Source organism: Nylanderia fulva, unplaced genomic scaffold, assembly GCF_048542155.1.
Source record: "Nylanderia fulva isolate GAGA-0341 unplaced genomic scaffold, ASM4854215v1 Scaffold163, whole genome shotgun sequence".
In the NCBI taxonomy this organism is placed as follows: Eukaryota; Metazoa; Arthropoda; class Insecta; order Hymenoptera; family Formicidae; genus Nylanderia; species Nylanderia fulva.
In genome coordinates, this window is record NW_028189868.1 from 43,111 (window position 1) to 64,858 (window position 21,748).

The 21,748-nt window shown below is 47.1% G+C and overlaps 1 protein-coding gene across 1 annotated transcript; it reads right to left on the reverse strand.

Annotated features, from left to right (window-relative positions):
• Positions 1-18,046: 18,046 nt before the first annotated feature.
• Positions 18,047-18,985, reverse strand: LOC146723856 (uncharacterized). Its single transcript, XM_085480973.1, has one exon. The coding sequence runs from the start codon at positions 18,983-18,985 to the stop codon at positions 18,047-18,049; it is 939 nt and encodes a 312-aa protein (XP_085337099.1).
• Between the last annotated feature and the right edge of the window lie 2,763 nt (positions 18,986-21,748).

The following is a 21,748-nucleotide window of genomic DNA, read 5'->3' on the forward strand; positions in this document are numbered from 1 at the left end:
CACAAAATCAAAAAGATTGGGATCGGTGGATTCCCATGTTTCTTCTAGCTTACAGATCTTCAAAGCACGAAACCACTGGGATGACTCCTGCAGAATTATATTTTGCTCGAGATCTAAGACTTTCAGTGGATCTATTGCAAGGAAATGTTCCTAGATTAGAAGAAAAAGAGCCGTCTTCGATAAAAAATTTCGCTAATACTCTCAAAAGAAAGTTAAATGAAATCCATTCCGAAATTAGAGACAAGATGAATATTAGATCTTCTAGGGTGAAGAGTTGGTACGATAAGGGAGTTAGACAGATTCTTTTTCAAGAGGGAGAGAGAGTCTGGTTTTATAACCCTCAAAGAATTAAAGGTAGAGCTCCCAAGTTACAGAGTAATTGGGAAGGACCTTTCTCTATTGTAAAGAAATTCAACGATGTGGTGTACTGCATTCAGAAGACACCCAGACATCGGAAGAAAGTAGTGCATGCAGATAGATTAGCTCCATTTTTAGATAGAAATATTGATTGTTAATTAGAAATAGTACAAAACTCAAATAAAGATTGCTAGGAATTGGAGAGTTGTGTTTGTGTGTATATTTGTAAGTGCATTTTTTTAATTGTTGAATTTATTTTGCGTAAGGAATGTTTTCTTTTCTAGTTGGAAATTTTTAAGAAGAGGCTTGCCTGAGTTTTCGTTACGAGAGAATTCTCTGAGGAAGTTCCTGCGACCATTACTCATCGAGGGCAACTGGCTCCTTTCAATTGAGAAGACCGTCTCATCTTCAGAAGATTGGTCATTTGGTTCATCACGTTGAAGACTGTCCCTCTCGTGGTTTTTGATCCGTGGTTTTCCCACGAGACTGAGGGCAAATACCGGGACAGAGACTTAGGGTGTTCACGAGGAACGTTGGGTCCACGGAAGATATTCCCCCCCTTTGTCTGAAGATTCATGGACCATTTCGTTGTCCTTCCGGGAGACGGCGAGTATAGTGAAACCGCGAAGACAGCAGGGATATCTTCTATCAACTCTGTTGGAATAAGTGAATATTTCAATATCAGAAAGGTTTAGCTAAACGTTTCAGTGGTGCCATCCATTGATGGAATGAATCATAAGACACTCACGTTGAGCGAGCGTGATTGAAAAGAGTGGAACGCGCGTACAAACACACGTCTTGTCGGTCGTCGGCGACAAACACACCGTACGAAAATATGAAGAGAGAATTTCAGTCATTGTGCTTTTGGTTGATTATATTAATAATAAAATTATTAAGTTCAAGTGTATGAAAATAAGTGTCTCATTTATTTCCAAATAATAAATCAGTCAATAATAAAGTATAAGAAATAGTATAATTAAAACAAACTCGACTGTTATAGAAAAAATCTGGCCAATTTTTCTTCAAAAAAAACAGTTCGAGTACGGAGAGGAGGAGGGCGAAGCTCGGTAACCTGTAGCAGCAGCTAAGGGAGAGCAGGATTCGTCCGGACAATGTAGACGCAAAAAGAGAGGGACCAGGCGTTTCGTTCGGTAACCTGTAGCAGCAGCTAAGGGAGAGCGGAGTATCGTTGGTGCCCTGATAGCAGCGTCAGAGTCCTAGGTCTTCAATCTCCGTGAGAATTGTCGGGACGACAATTTTGAAGAAGGGGGGCAGTGTTGCGCCCTCGTGTTACGCCCCTGAATCTACATCTTTGTATCGAGAGATACTTTTCGCGGGATCAACTCTTTACGCCTCCGGGAGATCGTCGTCAAGGGAGTTGTTGTTAAACAACTAAGGGTCTTCTTCTGTTTTCGGGAGACATGACAGATTTGGTCTAGCGGTCGCATCGTCCGGACGTTTGCCGAGACCGGAGCTTCTTTGCATTACGAATGCACTATTTGTTATATTTCATTGGTTTTGTGTATTGGATCCTCATATTAAAGTTCATTTCCCTATTACGCGAGTGTCTTTATTTCGCGCGCGAGTGAGAGTGACTGTGTGTGAGTGACTGAGCGAGAGGCGTCCCGAGGACGCAACATATATATCGATTTATTTAGTAATCTGTCGTCTATCTATCGAAATATCTATCGATTTACCTATCTATCTATCTATCTATTGTATATGTCTATCTGTCTATCTATCTATTTATCTATAATACCTATCGATCTATCTGTCTCTATCTCTCTGTCTATTTTCTCTCTTCTACATTGCATTCTTTTATACATGCACACGTATATAATACATTTTTTAAAATAATTTACATTGCCAAAATAAAAATAATTAAATTTATAATCTAAAAATATATAAAAATCTTTTATGAATATAATTGATTATAAAGTTTTAGTGGATAATTTTTTGTAATAAATAAATGATTTATATGATTTATTCTCATCTAACTACTGCTCTGTTTTGATAATAATAGTGTTACTATTTATTCAATCTCAAAAATACTCTTCAATCTCTAAAAATAAAATTTTATATTTATTTATTACAAAGAATTAATTACTTTATAATCAATTATAAAAGATAGGCCTGTTTCTACATACACACACACACACACACACACACGCATATAACTTGTTAGCTAGAATGTGGACAAAAAAAAATTTTTACACTCTAATCTACGTACATACATACATATATATATATATATATATATATATATATATATTTCTTTATAAACATTTTCTACGCATACATACATACATACATGCATGCATATAAAGAAATATACTAACTGTTCGTGGGACGCCACGTAATCAAGTAAATAATGGACTGTATAACTTTGTTTTTATTTTGGCACAAAAAAATGAGTAAATTTACAGTAATGAATAAAACACAAATTAAGAATAAAGCCTGATTAAGATTATAAACTGAATAACAATGTCACTATAGAAAATAATTTCACCAGGGTTCGTAATCGCGGATCACTCGCTCGTTAACTTTTCGGGTCTCTCGGACGACTGACTGGTCGGAGCGCTTAGGCATTTCACCCAAAAACGGGGCAAGCGTGCCTCGCAGGGAAGATCACGACCAAAGAAACGGAGAGAACCTAACACAGCTGCGATAACCATCACCTGCCCCCCGGGGAAATACGAAGAGGTGATGTCAGAGGCCCGACAAAAAATCGGCCTGGAAAGCCTAAAAGAAATAGGCATAAAGGAGGGAGTCAGGATCCGGAGAGCAATCACCGGAGCCCTGATATACGAGGTCCCCGGCAAGAACAGCGGAGAGCTAGCAGATAAGCTAGCTCTGAAGCTGAAAGAAGCCCTTGTCAGTAAGGAGGGGGTGAGAATCCAGCGCCCAACTAAGACAGCAGAGCTTAGGGTAAGGGGGCTGGACGAGTCGGTCACCCCCTCGGAAGTCAGAGAAGCCATCGCAAAAGGTGGCAACTGTGAGGAGGAAGAAGTAAGCGTGGGCGAAATAAAAACAACGCCCAACGGCATCAAGATGGCCTGGGTCAGATGCCCAATCAAGGCTGCAAATATAGTGGCCAAAAAGGCCAAGATACAAGTTGGGTGGGCACAGGCAAGAGTGGAAATCCTCGAAGACCGTCCCCTCCAGTGTTATAAATGCCTGGAGGGTGGCCACGTCAGAGCGCGATGCCCAAACAAGGCGGACCGCAGTGGTAAATGTTACCGCTGCGGTCAGGAAGGCCATGAGGCCAAGACGTGCGAAGCCCCGGTACACTGCGCGGTTTGCGGGGATAAGAACCTCCCCGCCAATCACAGGACGGGGGGAAAGGCCTGCAAACCGGTGCAGAAAGGGAGAAGGGGCATCCCACTAGCTAAAGCGATGGGAGCCCCAAAAGAATCCGGGGCAACAAGAATGGAGGTGGAGCCTTTGGAAAGTGTCTCTCCCACGCAAAACACCCAGGAGAGACCCAAAGAACAAAGGCCCCCCAGAGCTAAGGGAGGAAGAAAAATAGCTGAGGAAGGAGAAACCCCCTCCAGCAACCAAGGCGTTGGAAAAAGACAGCGCCTCAAGGAAGAACTGGGGGGGGGAGAACGCGGACGTTATGGAAATAGCGTCGGAAGGAGGAACCAGGACAAAAATGGTTGAGGATGGCCGATAGAATACTCCAAGCCAACCTCAACCATGCGAGGAACGCCCAGGATCTCTTCGTCCATACTATGGCGGAGAGATCCTGCGGCTTAGGCATTGTGGCGGAGCCGTACAAAGTACCCAATAAAAACTGGGTAAAAAGTACCGACGGCTCCGCCGCAATAGTAAGGAGGAATACGCCCGACTCCCCCCCCCCCTGGATCTCATAGGGGCGGGCGAGGGATACGTGGCGGCTTCCTGGGGGCCCATCATCGTTATAGGAGTATACTTCCCGCCGAGCTTAAAAAACAACGAATTCGGCGGGAGGTTGAGGACCCTAGAGAGGGAGATTGCCTGTCATCACCCCAAACCGATAATGGTCGCGGGGGATTTTAATGCCAAATCAACGGCATGGGGTTCCCCGCGGACCGACTGGCGGGGTGATGAAGTTGAAGAGTAAGCGGCGCAATGCGACCTGACGCTCCTCAATTTGGGGAGCGAAAAGACATGTGTGCGCCGACAGGGCGGGTCAATTGTGGATCTCACATGGATGACCCGCCCTGCGGCAAGGATGGTTAAGAAGTGGAGGGTGGCGACGGAGATCGAAACTCTATCTGACCACAGATACATAGAGATCTCCGTCGCCATCACCACAAAGGAGGTCGCAGAGCGTCGCCTACAAAGAGAGGCGGTCTCCAAAAGATGGGCTCTCAGGAAGCTGGACACGGACATGTTTATGGCGGCAATTAATGCCGCCATGATAGGAAGGGAAGAGGGGACCGGGGATTTAGAAGAGCATAGGGCATGGCTAACAAGCGTCGTAACCCAAGCATGCGACGTAGCCATGCCCAAGGTCAAAGCCCGGTCCCCGAAGCATGCGTACTGGTGGTCGGAGGACATCGCCGAGCTAAGGCGGTCCACCGACCACGCAAGGAGGGAGATAAAAAGAAGGAAGAAGCACGCGCTACTGGACCCAGAAGGATTGGAGGACGCGTGGGACGCCTATAAACATAGAAGAGACGACCTACGCGCCTCCATCCAACAGGCGAAGGCGAGGGCCTGGGAGGAACTGATCTCCTCCCTAGACGACGACCCGTGGGGCCGTCCCTATAAAATAGTTCTCAATAAATTGAGAGGAGGGACGGCACCACTAACGGAGTCGTTGGACCCCCATCTCGTAAAAAATATCATAGAGGTCCTGTTCCCCCGGGCGTCGGGCACACAAAGCCCGATACAGGCCGGGGAGCAGGACTGGGACGAAACAGAGATGGGGGTCACGGGAGGGGAAATCCGGGATGCCGTCAAGAGGATCAAGAAGGGGAAAGCCCCTGGACCTGACGGCATCCACGGAAAAATCTGGGCCCTCGCCTCCAAGGAACTGGTCGAGCCCATGAGGCGCCTGTACAACGGGTGCCTTAGGGAGGGCTCCTTCCCCTGCGAGTGGAAAAGGGCATCCATAGTCCTAATCCCTAAGGAAGGAAAACCTAGGGATTCGCCCTCGGCGTACAGGCCGATATGCCTGTTGGACGAGGCGGGAAAGATTCTGGAAAGAATCATCGCTGCCCGCCTCGTCCATCACCTGTCCCGGGATGGTCCGAACCTAGACGACAGACAGTACGGCTTTCGGGCCGGGCGGTCAACCGTTGACGCAATCTTGCGTGTCCGCTCGGTCTCGGAGGCCGTCATGAGGGAAGGCGGGGTGTTGCTGGCAGTCTCGTTAGACATTTCAAATGCCTTCAACACCCTGCCTTGGCACCGGGTGGGTGATGCCCTGAAATATCACAGGGTACCCCCCTACCTGATGTCAGTCGTGTCGGACTACTTCCGGGACAGAAGTCTGGTCTATGTAGACCAGAACGCCGAGGAGTGCAGGGTCGAGGTGTCGTGCGGGGTTCCGCAGGGGTCAGTTTTGGGCACTCTCATGTGGAACCTCGCCTACGACGTGACCCTGAGGACTGCCCTTCCCTTTGGCTGTGACGTCATCTGCTATGCAAATGACACGCTAATCATGGCCGGGGGGGGCACTTGGGGGGAAGCAGTGGCGCGTGCGAATATTGCGGTGGCGCGTGTCATGCGCACTATAGGAGGAATTGGGCTGAAGGTGGCGCCCCAAAAAACAGAGGCCGTCTTCTTCCATGACGGCTCTCATGGGGCGCCTCCTAAAGCCCAGATAATGGTGGGAAACACCCCAATAAAGGTGGGGACCCAAATTAAATACCTGGGTCTCCACCTGGATGGCAAGTGGGCCTTCGGCGAGCACTTCCGCCAACTGACCCCGAGGGTAAACAAGGCAGCGATGGCACTATGCCGCCTGCTGCCAAACCTCGGGGGACCTGACGGAAGGGTTCGCCGACTTTACGCCGGAACCATACATTCTATGATTATGTACGGAGCCCCCGTATGGGCAGAAAAGGTAGAGGACCACCCGCAAACTCAGAGATGCGTTGCATCAGCTGCAAAGGCGGGTGGCCAACCGTATATGCCGGGGGTTCCGTACGGTAAGCTGGATGGCCGTGGGGGTACTCCTGAGAGTACGGCCGTTCCCTGCCTCTGTAGCCCGCGTGTACGCCTGTATACTTCGGCGTACATGCGGGCTACAGAGGCAGGGAACGGCCGTCACAGCGGATGTCCGGCGTACATTGAGGACCCACACCCGACGGCAATTGATAGAAAGCTGGTCCGGCATGCTGCAAAACCCGCAGCTGCCGGGGCAGTGGACCGTCGGGGTCATCCGGCCCTGCCTGGAACAATGGCTAGGCAGGGCCAAGGGGGGTGTTTCTTACCGAATGACGCAGGTACTCACCGGGCACGGATGCTTCGGTGAGTATCTGTGTCGTATTAAGAAAGAGCGCACGACACGTTGCCACCATTGCAACGAAAGGAGGGACACGGCCGGCCACACACTCTAGGAGTGTGTGGCCTGGTCGGAGGAGAGGAGAGAGTTGGAGGCAGCTATCGGGGGGGGAGATCTCTCGCTGCCATCTCTAGTAAAGGAGATGGTGGCGAGAGAAGAGGTCTGAATGGCGTTCCCCTCCTTCTGCGAGAAAGTTATGTCGCAGAAGGAGGAGGCGGAGAGAGAGAGGGAGAGGGCTGGGAGAGGCAACTCCCAGCCCTCGGACGAAGGGGAGAAGGAAGAAGACGAGGAGGAAGGGAACGGGCCCCCTCTTTTTCCGCCACCGGCGAGCTTGCTCGTTTGTGGTGGCGGGAATCGGGGGGGGGGGGCGCGCCCTCGGTGGAAGCGGAGACGGTGGAAACGAGGATGGGCCCCCTCTTTTCCCGCCATCGGCGAGCTCGCTCGTCTGTGGTGGCGGGAATCGGGGGGGGGGTGCGCCCCCGGTAATGGAGGAGATAGTGGAAGCGGGGATAGGCCTCCCCTCTTCCCGCCATCGGCGAGCTCGCTCGTCTGTGGTGGCGGGAATCGGGGGGAGCTTGTCCCCGGTGGCGCAGGAGACCGCCACGCAGGGGGGGGCGGGCACTCTCTTTCCCCGCCATTGGGGAGATTACTCTCCCGTGATGGCGGGGGGCGGGGAGGGTCCGCCAATTTTACACCCGCGTCGCCATACGACGCGGGATGAGGTCGCTGGGGGGGGGTCGGGGACAACTAGTCCCTGGACTCCCCCCCCAGAGACCTCTCGAGAATCGGGGGCGTGGGTGCGCCGCCTTGCCTAGGCGAGGTGGGCGCGGCCGCGCCCCCGAACGGGAAATCCCCCTGATTGCGACCGAATCCTAACTCCCAAGGAAGCGGAGAGAGCCGTAATCGGGGGGACCAAGGGGGGGCCACGCGTCTTTTGGGGCGCCTGGGCCCCCCTCTATGACGGAGACGTGACGCACGGGGCCCTCTCACCGGGAGCCACAGGGCACCGGTGGGAGGGCAACGCCGTCCACGGAGGGGGTTCCTCTCCTTCTGAGAGGAACCCTCTGGAGAGGGCCTCCGGGGCGAATGCCGAATCCCCATTCCCTTCGGAAGGGGGAGGGAGCACCGCTTCGGAGGCGGGGGGTGGCGGCTCGAGCGGGATACTCGAGCCGCAACCCCGCCCCCCAAACTCTTTGGGAGGGCGCGACGTGGGGTCGATATCGCCCTGCGTCGCAACCGCGAGGACCCCCGCACGATGCAATTCGCGGGGGGAAAGAGTGTCGCCCTCAGCGGCACCCTCCCAAGGAGGGATTAGGCGGGGGGGCGGCTAGTCGGCATGGGAAACCAGCATCCTGGCCGTCCCCCATTAACGCCCGTGAAGGTATCCGCAGTGGGTTTAGTGAGGTATGTCTTGGGCCCCCTGACCGATCCATTCGTGGATCGGCCAAGGGGAACAAGAAGTCCCACATAACCATCCGCTCTCTTCCCGGAGAGCGGTAGTATCTATGAGGATTCCCACTGCGTCAAAAAAAAAAAAAAAAGGGAAGATCACGACGTGCTCACGCTTGAGAGTCGTATAGTATCACGCGCCTATCATGCCGAATAACAGTTCGGACGGACTCCGAACACTAACCTTTTCATCCAGTCTTTCTTGAAGGAAACTCTATGTTGACAAAGAGACAGACGTTTTGCGTTATATTATTCTATGTATGAGAGAGACGAAGATAATATGACTGTCTGTCCTTGTCTAACTGCACGATTGCAGCTCCATCTATCGCGACATCGCGCAACTAATTTTCTGCTTTGTATTATTCTCAAATGTCATTTTGCACATACACATGTGAATGAAATATTCCACAACCGAGATCTTTTTTATTAGACTTCTAAACTTATTTCTGCAAGGTCACTAATATTCCTTTATGCAATCTTTTAGAGGAAGCAGTCTTATTTTGTACGTATAAATTGTAAAACTTTTATACAATCAAATATTGTTATGACGTGACGCGAGAAGCCAAAAAAAACTCGTATTTAAAAATTTTTTGTCTTTTTATCACAAATTCAGACCGCTTCCTCCTTTATTATTGTATTAACTTTAATCGTGGAAAAGCATTTGTTATTCTATTAACGCAATAAAAACTTCTCGATAGTGGCAAAATATAATCGGTTCGGTCGGTAAAAGTAGACCTCCGGCATCCCCTTAACACCGTTACGTCTTCGTTGCTGATATTGAGAAAATGTATCGGCAGATTCTCGTGCATTCGGATGACTGTAAGTTCCAGACGATCCTGTGACGCCATTCAACGGACGATGAAGTACGAGAATGCCAGCTGAGAACAGTCACCTACGGTCTTGCATGTGCTCCGTTTCTTGCCATACGGACACTTTGCCAGCTCGCAACAGACAAAGAGGAGCACTTTCCTCGTAGCGCCGTGGTTCTGCGTCGAGACTGTTACGTCGACGACGTGGTCACCGGCTCAGATACGCTGACAGATGCAATTTCACTCCAGACTGAACTCCGCAACCTCTGTTTGACGGGCGGATTTCCATTGAAAAAGTGGGCAGCCAACGACGAGAGGATCCTGACTAGCGTACCACGTGATCATCGCTTGCAACAGTCACAGCCGGCCTGGGAGAGAGAGAGCCACTCCACGTTAGGACTACGCTGGCACCCTCAACACGACCAATTCTTCTTCGTGTTTCATCCGCACGCTGCTACCAACCACACGAAGAGAACGGTCCTCTCCGAAACCGCACGGCTCTTCGATCTAATGGGGTGGTTCGTTCTAGTCCTGATCCAAGTAAAGATCCTCATTCAAACCACGTCTGCTAGAAGAATTCTATCTTCTCGATCAATTAAAAATAGAACGCTGGTTCGGTACTGGAGCAGATAAGGCCACGCTGCAACTCCATGGCTTTGCCGACGCATCCGAACGAGGATATGCCGCCGCTGTATACATCCGCATCACTGAAACGAACGGAACGTCAATTAAATTATTGATGGCCAAGAGCAAAGTAGCACCCGTTAAACAAGTGACCTTGCCGAGGCTGGAGTTGTGCGCCGCCACCTTACTCACCAATTTGATGCAGCATATACAACAAACGCTCAACCTTGCAACATCACACACTTATTTGTGATCTGACTCGACAGTGACCCTCCAGTGGATCCACGGTTACGCCTCGCGCTGGAAGACTTTCGTTGCCAATTGAGTCGTTCACATCCAGACGCAGCTACCTAACGCACAATGGAGACACGTGGCCGGTCGAGACAATCCTGCGGATTGTGCATCAAGAGGCATTAACCCAAGTGAACTTGTCAATCACGCCCTATGGTGGACAGGACCTATTTGGTTAGCCCAGAACGAGGCGGACTGGCCAAATCCCAAGATAGAGATCCGAGAAGACGACCTGCCAGAGAGGAAAGCCACGAGCCTGATGACCGTAAACCGGATCATCGTCGAGCCGGAAATCCTGCTCCGCTTCTCGTCACTGCATCGCTTGCTACGGGTATCAGCATGATGCCGTCGCTGGCTGCGCGCTGCAGAGCCGACCCCCACATCTGGATTGACATTGAGTCCGGAGGAACTGAATATGGCACTCTTTTGTTGGATTCGAGAGGTGCAGACACTTCACTTCCCGGACAAGATTACCGTAATTGCAGATGGACGCCCCGTCGCAACACGCAGTACACTGGCAAAACTGACTCCGTTCCTCGACGAACATGGTGTGCTGAGAGTGGGAGGACGGCTCAAGAACGCCCTACTGGCACAGGACGAGAGGTATCCGATGATCGTTCCAACCTCGTCGTGGCTGACTCGCTTGCTGATTGAATCCTGCCACCGTCGGACGCTGCATGGAGGAGTGCAACTCACCCTGGGGCTGTCTCGACTACGCTTCTGGATACCACGAGGACGCACAGCCGTTAAACAACAATTACATCGCTGCGTCACCTGCACAAGGTGGCGAGCTACGACACCTCAACCACCGATGGGGAATTTACCCCGCAATCGGATCATTTCGACTCGGCCATTTCTTCGCACTGGAGTGGATTACGCGGGACCCATCCTCATCCGGACCAGCAAGAGACGAGAACCCCGCGCCTACAAGGGTTACATTGCAGTGTTCATCTGCTTTTGATCAAGAACCATCCACCTCGAACTCGTCTCAGACTATTCTTCGGAGGCCTTCATCGCCGCTCTTCGTCGCTTTGTCTCACGTCGGGTCTTTGCACGGATATCTATAGCGACTGTGGCACGACCTTCACCAGGGCTGACCGCACCTTGCGTGAGCTCTTCATTGCTGCATCCACAGAGGGTCATAACATCGCACGTGTAACGGCTGAACACGGAATACGCTGGCACTTTAATCCACCAGCCGCTCCGCACTTCGGCGGATTATGGGAGACAGCCGTTAAATCCGCTAAGTATCACTTACGGAGGGTGATAGGTGAAATCACCCTCACCTTCGAGGAGCTAAGCACACTCCTCACGCAAATTGAAGCATGTCTAGATTCTAGACTGTTGCAGGCACTCACTGACGATCCAAATGATGTTACAGCGCTGACTCCGGGTCACTTCCTAATCGGCGCGCCGCTTCTCGCCATCCCGGAGCCAGTACAGGGGGACAACCCCGGACCCACAGCATTACGATGGCATCACCTTCAGGCGATGCGAGATCACTTCTGGAGAAGATGGTCGGGGGAGTACATGCACGGACTCACCTCCCGACCTAAATGGCTGAAGGCCGAGACGACACCTCGTATCGGAGCACTCTGCTTTGTGCGCTTCGAGATTTCGCCTCCAAGCCGGTGGCCTTTCGCCCGGATCACGAAACTGCATCCCGGCGATGACGGAATCGTACGCGTGGTCACCGTTCGAACCGCGACCTCCGAGCTCGTGTGTCCGCTCGTGAAGATTGTGCTACTTCCTGACATCGCAGCAGACGTAACGAAACGCGACACATAGACACACGATTCACACACTTGTCACATCACACCACACACATTATTCGGTCTGCGATTCACTCGATGACACTTCCGGTCTCTTCACACACACACACACACACACAAACCACATTTGTACAGAACACTCGAAGAACGATCCGCCTTGCCACACGCCGTACACTTCCTTGTTCATACTTCTTAACACATTCTTTGTAAACACGTGGTCGCATATCTCGACTCGACGAAACACGCGATTACTACGTGCATCGTATCGCGCAGCCGCGCCACAACTCCCAATAAATGCCAATCACTTGCAATCGAGAGTCACGAGCGATTTATTGTCACCGGGTGACAAGGCGGGCGGGATGTTCAAAGATGCAAAGGAAAATCATTATAATTAATTCAAGTTAATTATTTCGGTTGTGTGAAAATCGACATTTGCGTATATAAATATACTAAAAAAAATGATTAAAAAAGGTTTACCTGAGACAAACAAGTAGGCAATAAATTAGGATTAGTATAAAAAATATGTCAACTATCACAACATAGTTCAACTGAAAATATCTGATACCGTTCTAATCAGCATCGTAAGAGACATGCGCCGCGCAATCACGTGGCTTCCGAAAGCCAATCAATTACGTTATCAAACGTTTCGCGCATGCCAGGCGCGTACTTATTTCGCGCAGATCACGGGCAGCCAATTATGCCAGGCGCCCTTGCGTCACCTTTGCCTCTTTTAAGTTCACAGAAATTAATTGGCGCATTAAAATTAGTGGGGTTTCAGCACCGCAATGATAAAAGAAGCACCCAAAAAATTGCGCATCGAAGTCTTTTGAGTTCTTACACGCAAACCGCTGTCAATTCGCTTGTGAAAACTGCTAACGACCGTGCTTGAATCGCTTATCCATTGTTAAACGATTTTGGATATTTAATTTGAACTTTTTGTTGATTAATGTATTGTAAATTGTGTCAGTAATTAAATTCTTGTGTTATTCAAATAAAGTGGCTTAGCTTATTTGGCTCTCCAGTTCGCGCTCTCCTTCACGTGTTTGCGCATAGGGGGTGAAGTGTATCGAGGACCTTCCGTGTGTATCCTAGTGTGGTGTTTGTTACCACACTCACGACATCGCTTCTCGTTTTGACACGCACTCGCGTTGTGTCGCCCTAAACAATTGAAACACAGCCTCTTTTCTATGACGACGTTACGCCTAAGTTGTGCGAACATATCTCTAAATCGAGGACACGTCACAATGTAATGCGGCTCAGAGCAGAGTGAGCATCCCGAGGACGCTGAAGGGCTGGCTGAAGGGGCCGAAGACACAAGTACCTTAGCTGGGAGAGGTTTGGTAACTATCTTAGAAGTTGCCCGGTGTGCGCCTGAAGTCGGAGATTCTGTCGAGCCAATCTCTATACTCTCCAAGGCTCGAGCTCGCCCGGTGAGGAAAGACTGTAGATCTTCGTAAAAAGGAGGTTCTGTTGAGGAGCCTAATTTCACCTCCCAGGCTTCGCGGGTGGTTGAGTCGAGCCGTTGTACAATGAGGTTACCAAGAGGTGATCCCAGTGAGCAGTAGGCGCTCCGAGAGCCTTCAACGCGTTGAAAGCTTTTGATGCAATTTTGAGGAGAGCGTTGAGGTCTTTGGCAAAACGTTTAGCCACTGGCTTGATGCGGAAGAGTTGATCCACTTGCGCCGAGGTGAGGAGTCGCTTGTTCTCAAACCTAGCTATGAGAAGATCCCAGGCTGAAGCGAATGAGTTATCCGAGAGAGGTAAATTTGAAATCAACTGAGCTGCTTCATCAATGAGAGAAGTCCGAAGATAATGCATTTTTTCTACATTGGAGAGATCCGTGTTTCGTCCGACTAGTGAGGAGAATAAATCATGGAATGGTCTCCAAGCAGAGAAATCACCAAAAAAAACTGGGGAGTGAAATTTCAGGGAAATGGCAACGAGCTGTCGCTTGGGATCCGATGGTGAGATTTGCAAGTTGAGAACCTGCTAATGGATTGGTCTTATCCTTTTCGTCGATTTGGATTTGCAGCGCAGCCTTCGCGTCAGCATAGAGCAGCAAGCATTGATTAAAGACACCGTTCTTAAAATAATCATTCTCGAGGAGAGTGTCTAGCTTCGAGTCTGAGAAGCGCTCGTGAGTCTCCTCGAATTTCTGCCAGTTGCTGTCGAGAAGATCAAGTTTGACCTTGAAAACGTGCAGCTGTAGGGTGGAGAATGCAGCTTCCTTGCATTCGAGGCTGACCGTCCGAATGTAATGAAAGCGGTTCATTTGCAAGAAAATTTTTGTGTCCAAGTTTGGCATGATGAATTCCGAGTTGATCCGATGGCAGTTCAAGCAATTAAGAAGATCCACTCCGTGAGATGCACCGAGCTTGCTTGAGATACGCGACGAGAGAGAGAGGGCAAGAGGGGCAGTGAACGGGAGAGGAAATGTCCGTACAGTGTATTGTCAAATACCGAAATGCAGTCTAAGTTCACACCGAAGAGCACTGATCGGACCGCAAGGACAATGTTGAGACTCACTGATTAAACGAAGAAGCGGATAGCAAGCGCAAAAGACCGTGTTGTATTTTTTATTTATTATGAATTTGAGAGAACCGAGATTAATAATCTATTGAACCACAGGAACACTTTATTAAGATATTACGATAGTATCAGTGAGAATCTAAGAGAGTAATTTCGGAGCTCCGCTCACTACGCGCGCCGATCTCGGTCTGTCGTATAGGGGGAAACGATGATTAGGCGGAAACAGAGCTTTAGCCAATATTCGCGAATAGCCAAAAGAAAGTGCCGAGAGGTGTCACGCTAATCCTCGTTTTCGTCTCGGCGTATATACTTGAATACATATCAGCTCTTCCCTCTATAATATTGAATGGGATATTTCAACGACTTATAATATCCTTCGCAGATACAATTTCACTTGAACTAATATCGGACATACAATATTAAATTGAAATTTTCTTAACACGTTTATAATAAATTTTCTTCACTATCCTTTCACTTAAAGCTAGTATCAATATATAATATTAAACGGAGTATAACTGACTTACAACTAATAACACAATCTCTTAAAATATACTTAATTTTAAATTTGCGCTAGGTAGTCCCCGTATCTCTCTGGCGGTTTTCTGTTCCGCTGAGGTCGGGCCTCACTGTTTACGTTTGTACAATTTTTAACATTTATGTCTTGATTTGATGAGTGTGGAACCTCGGCACGCGCTGCTTCCCCTTCCTCGGATATGCTTATCTCAGGGATTTCTGGATAGCTTCTCAAATTGTCAGAGACAATGCTTTCGAGTGCAGGTTTTACTTGATCGTTATCGCTTGGAGTCACAGAATACTGCGATACCTCCGCTGGACCGTAATGATCAGCAATGCCGAAATTACTTGTTCCCTCAGAGGTATTAATTCGTTCACCAATTTTTCTTATCTGATCACTGTGCCGTTTCCAAACTTTTCCGCTATCTAGTTTAACTAAATAGTGCGCTTTTCCTAATTTAGATACTACGTTTCCAAATCGCCATTTTATATTTTTAACTAAGTATTTTTGCACGGCGACTCTTTCGCCTTCTTTAAAAATTCTATCGCTTATGGCATTTTCTATTACAAATTTTTTATTAGATTTCGGGAACATCAAATCCAGTCTGCTTCTTAGTTTGCGATTGAACATGGCTTCTGCCGGAGATTTATTAATTTCAGAATGAGGCGTAAGTTTATAATAAAATAAGAATTTCTAGCTAAAGGCCGTTGGTGGCTGGATGGTAAGGTGCTGTAAGCTTATGGTATATCCCATTGTTTTTAAAAAATTTTTCAAATTCTTCCGCAATAAACGTACGACCATTGTCCGACACAAGAGCTTGGGGTAATCCAAATTTTGCAAAAATTTCTCTACATTTCTCGATTGTATTTTGAACGGACATGTTTTTAACAATATACACCTCAGGCCATTTTGTACATGCGTCAACCAAAACTAAAAAAGTATGGCCCATAAATGGACCCGCGAAATCTATGTGGACGCGCTCGAAAGGTTTTGACGCTGGTTCCCAGATATGCTTAACCTTGATTTTAGGATTATTTAAAAATGTTACGCAAGCCTTACAATTTTTTGTTATGTTTTCTATGTCCTTATCTATTTTAGGCCACCAGCAAAAATTACGACTGAGTTTTTTCATTTTAACTGTTCCAAAATGCCCTGCGTGCAACTCTTTCAATACTTTATCTCTTAAACTTATCGGGATAACCACTCTTTCTTTTTTGAACATGATACCATCCTGTAATGTGAACTCGCTATCGTTATAGCCTAACGGAACCAAACTTTTTCCGTTTATTAACGCTTTCCGAATTTTTACTAACAATTTGTCTTTACGCATTTCATCTCTTATACTTTTTGCGGTTACAGGTAATGCCTCTACATTTTCGATTTGAAATACGTCGATTACATCATAATTTCCATTCCTTTTTTCTTGTATGGGCAATCGCGAGAAACCATCGACATTCCCATGCTCAATTGCTTTGCGATATTTAATATTGAAATTAAAAGCTTGTAAAAACACGGCATAGTGCTGCATACGCAGCGCGCTATATGCCGGTAAACCCTTTTGCGGGTTGAGTATTTGTGCCAAAGGCTTATTGTCTGTCAACAATGTAAAGTGATTCCCATACAAGAATTGATGGAATTTTTTAATACCAAAAACTATTGCGAAAGCCTCCTTATTTATTTGCGCGTACTTCTTTTGCGTCTCATTTAATGTGTTCGATGCGTATTGTATTACGCGCTCCGTACCGTCGGGGTACATGTGCGAAAGAACGGCTCCGACTCCGTACGGGCTGGCATCCACCGCGAGGATTAATGGCAGTTTAGGGTTAAAAGGCACTAATACTTTATCACTTCCAAATTCTAGTTTAATTTTATTGAACGCGATCTCACATTCTTTGGACCAATTAAATTTCACGTTTTTTTTTAACAAATTATTTAATGGGTATAATTTATTACTTAAATGTTTAATAAAACGTCCATAATAATTTACCAATCCAATAAACGCTTGCAGCTGAGTAATGTTAGTTGGCCTTGGCATCTTTTGAACCGCTTCGATTTTTTTAGGCTCTTTTAAAATTCCCTTTTTACTAATTAAGTATCCACAATAGGATATTTGATCTTTTAGGAACGCGCATTTTTCAAAATTTATACGAATATTATACTCTGATAGCCTTTTTAATACACATTCTAATCTCTCGAAATGTTGATTTATATTTTTCCCCGCGATTCTGATATCGTCCAAGAATACTGCAACACCGGGTATTCCACCCAGTATGCTTTCTATTGTTCTCTGCCATATCGCAGGTGCGGATGCCACTCCGTACATCAAACGGTTACATCTAAATAAACCCTTATGCGTGCTTAAAGTTAAGATTTTTCTGTCCGGATCCGCGACCGATAATTGTAAATACGCTTGTTTAAGATCGATTTTAGAGAAGATCGTGCCACCCGACATTGAAGCGAACAACTCTTCCATCGTGGGCAAGGGATGTTCATCAATGATTAACGCCGGATTTACTGTTACAGTAAAATCACTGCAAATTCTAACCCCGCCATTTTTTTTTAATACCGGGACGATAGGCGTCGCCCAGTTTGAAGATTCCACTTTTTCTAAAATTCCGGCCTTTAACATATTTTCTAATTCTTTTTCAACTTTCTTTAATATTTTAAAAGGCACCGACCGATTTTTTATGAACACAGGCTTTGCATTCGGTTTTAACTTTAAATGAGCTTTAAATTTATTAATGTGCGCAAACTCTTCGCTTAATATATTTTTATATTTTTCTAATAACTTTGACAATCGTTCTTGCCCGGACGCGTCGAGAGTAGCCACGTCTTCTATTTCTTTCAAACTATTTTTAATTTTTTCCAAAGATTTTAATTGATTAATCCACTCTCGCCCTAACAATGGATCTCGATCGATTTTTACTACATACATATTTAATATTTTAATTTCATTTACGTCCTTGATTTTAACTTTAATGAACCCGAGCGGCACGAAATTCTGTTTACAATAAGAGCGTAATTGCAACCGAGTTTTATATATCTTAGCGTTTGGAAACGTTTTTATGCGCCAATTTTCGCTCACCAATGTGACCGCTGATCCGCAATCCACATCGAATTTCACCAGCTTGTTTTCGATTTGAAGCGGCACGGTGAATTTTGCCCTTTGCTCGAAATGCTCTCCATCATCCACACGGAATACCTACTCCAGCAAATGAGCTTGGCCCTTCTTTTTGCACACTTTCTGGAGGTGTCCAAAACCTCCGCACTCATTGCATTTTACGCTCCAAGGAAGGGTACAGCTTGGCGCCAAATGAGCCTTTCCACACTTATAACAAATAATATCGTTTATTTTCAAATTCGTACGCTTGTTATTCGAATACTTATTATATTTGACTATGGAACGGTTTGTTGACGGTGCGTCCTTCTTCGATCCTGCTTGTTGTTGATTTCGAGAATTTGCCTTCCTATCTTCGCGACCTTTCGTCTTCTTTTGTTTGGCTCCCGCTCCGATGTAGTCAACGGTCGATTCCACAGGATTTTCTTCTTTTAATTTGTTAACGCTCTTCTCTGCCAACTCCATTCCGCATGCAATTTTTAAGGCTAAATCCTTCGTGAGATTTGCTGTTTCCAATAGCCTTGCTTGGATGCGTTGGTTTTTTAAACCAAATACAAACTGATTTCGGAGCTCCATTTGTAAATAATCTCCGAATTTACAGTGTAACGAAAGTTTCTGGAGCGCGGCCATATATTCCTGGACCGACTCCTCTGAGCGTTGCCTACGCTTTCTATATATGTATATCTCTGCTATTTCCAGTGGTTCCGGCGCGTAAAATTCTTTTAATTTTTCTACTAGCGTGTTATACGACTGAGTATATGGATCGACAGGATCCAGTCGATCACATAAAATTCCAAACGGTTCCACGCCCACGAAATGTAATAAATAGGCAGCACGTTCCGTGTCTCCCGAGATTTGGAAAACTCGAAAGGCACCTTCAAGCCGCTGTAGCCAACGGATTAACGGCTGCCGTTGCGGGTCGAAAACGTCGACTTGTAAAGGATTCGCTATAGCTACCTTCGCCGATGAATTTATCCCCGGCACCGGGCTCTGCGTCCTCGAGCTTGTACCCATTGTCGTCATCCTGTCTTAGGCTTCCTCCGGGTTGACAATTTGCTCAGTCCACAACGTAGTTTCTCGAACTGCGTCGAGCGTTCGACTCCAACGAAAAAAAAATTTTTTTTTGCCACGTGGCTGATTTCCACTTCGTTTAACTGTTTCACGCCTTAATTGATCCGATCCTCGTCGCCAGCTGTTGTATTTTTTATTTATTATGAATTTGAGAGAACCGAGATTAATAATCTATTGAACCACAGGAACACTTTATTAAGATATTACGATAGTATCAGTGAGAATCTAAGAGAGTAATTTCGGAGCTCCGCTCACTACGCGCGCCGATCTCGGTCTGTCGTATAGGAGGAAACGATGATTAGGCGGAAACAGAGTTTTAGCCAATATTCGCGAATAGCCAAAAGAAAGTGCCGAGAGGTGTCACGCTAATCCTCGTTTTCGTCTCGGCGTATATACTTGAATACATATCAGACAGATTGTGTGACGAGAAGACCGAGTGTTGTGCACACGAGAGTGTCACGTGATGAGTACGAGGGTGATCGCGCGCCTAATCGCGTGCCCGCGTGTCGTTCAAATCCGCACTGCACCCACGCGATCCGGCTCGAAGAACCAAAAATATTTGATGAACAATCTAGTAATCAGGGAATGAGGCGGAAACAAAAAGTTTTTGTTTTTTTGCAAGAACGCGCCACTTATTTCGAGTCGCAGTACTGTTCACGTGATCACACGGGTCGATGATGTCCTCTGGTGGATGAGAGATTACTTCTTCGTCACTTCTGCCGTAACTGTTCTATCACAAAATGTCTCACTGAGAGTCACCCCCAAAATGAATGTTGTCCTAAATTTTTATACGTCTCGAGAGGTGATATTGAGTATCACTCTCTATAAGATACACCAATTTAATTTTACTTCACTATTCGCTGATCACACGTGTTGCGGAAAAACCACTTGTCGTGAGGCTAGCCGGAAGAGAAGAGAGTCCGCGAACCCGAATTGATCCCAATCATCGATGAAAACGAGAGGCTTACAGGTGGGAGGTGATCTGTGATTGGCCTAGTGGCATTCGGGGATCAGCCCCGTGATACGCGGTTGAAGACCGTAAATAACAAAGAGCCAAGATGCGCGTGTGAGGATTCGCGTTCGCCGTGATAAGGAGAACAACAAGACAATGAGCGAGAGGGAGTGAGAGAGAGAGAGAGAGAGAGAGAGGGAGAGAGCGACAAAGAATGAATGAAGGCAGTTCTTACTGCTGTGAGGATTTTTCCAACAGCCACAAATCATCGTATTCTCGCACTACGACATGTCTTCAAAGGAAATTTTTTCTCGCTGACGCATGCAACTCGTTTACCAATTGCCGTCTCTCCAAACTATGTTGCTTGTTGTTGTTTTTCTTTTCACTATTCATTTTGGTTCTTTATTTAACGCTCGCGTTATTTTCATGTTTTTTCGCGTTTGTGCCTCGTTCTTTCGCGTTTTTACCTCGTTTTTTATTTGACGTTTACGGTAAATTCTCGTTCTTTATTTAACGTTCACGTTAAATTCTCGTTCTTTATTTAACGTTCACGTTAAATTCTCGTTCTTTGTGTTAGATAACCGTTCACTCTTGGCTTCGACCCGCACAAAAATCAAGCCTGACTCGATTGCAGCCGTGTTGCAAGTCGTTTCTGACCCGTTCGTAGCCGTTTCTGACTCGTTTGTAGCCTTGTTCACAGTTGTTTCTGGCCCGTTCGTAGCCCTCCCTGGTTCATTCGCAGCCTTTAAATATTTGTTTGTAGCCTCGTTCGCAGCCGTTTTTGACTCGTTCGTAGCCTAGTTCGCAGCAGCCGACAGGCCGTTCGGACCGTTTACTGCTAGAATGTTTACTGCAGAGTTCGGCGGTCACAAAACTCTCGTTGCTTATTTTACATTGGTAGCACGCCGATAATCCTTTGTAGCTGCTCGACAACTGTTTGCAACCACTCGAGAATCCCTTCTAGCCGTCTTGCAACTATTTGACAGACGTTTCTGAGCCAACCGCTCATTAGAAAGCTATTTCTGAGATAGGCAGGTTTATCGCAGTCTCCAACGCTCGTACATCCTTCTCTAACGCAGCCAGCTTTTCATCTGACTCTTTTTGTTGGATCATCAATGTTTTAAAGCACTGTTCCAGATACAATTTGTTGACGGCATTGGTATCCGCCTCAGGTAGCGCTACACGATGAATCTTGCGCGATCTCGCGTCATAATCTGTAGCGACGCGACATAGAGCGTTTTTACGCACACATCTTCTCATCAATGTGTGCCAATAATCACCGGTTGTATCAATTCTCTTTTCGAATAATCCAAATTTATCGATAGACATTTTGCGGTCAAATGCTTTGTAAAGTGTCACGCGATGGACTGAATAGATTGTCGGGACCTCATTTAATTTATAATAATACCCGTTTTCCGCATTCCTCGATTATCAACAGGATCTCGTTGTCGTGCGCGTTATTGCTGGCTTGGCGCGAAGCGTCGAGCAATCGTAGGCAATCCACTAGCTCGTTGGGGTCGCGTCCCAGTGCACGTAATCAATCTTATTGTCGGTTAGCGTCATAGCGCGAGACATTCCCCAGTCAGATTTTGGGTCGTCCAATTCAATCCGTGCCAACGGCGATGATATATTTGTACTTGCCTCCCTTGCTACTCTTCACACGACCTTGCGCATCAAAATTGCGTTTATGCGCGTTTGTCGCCAATAATATGTGCTTGTATTTTTGCAAATCGCTCTCCTGGTAATCAGGCCTTCTCTTGAAG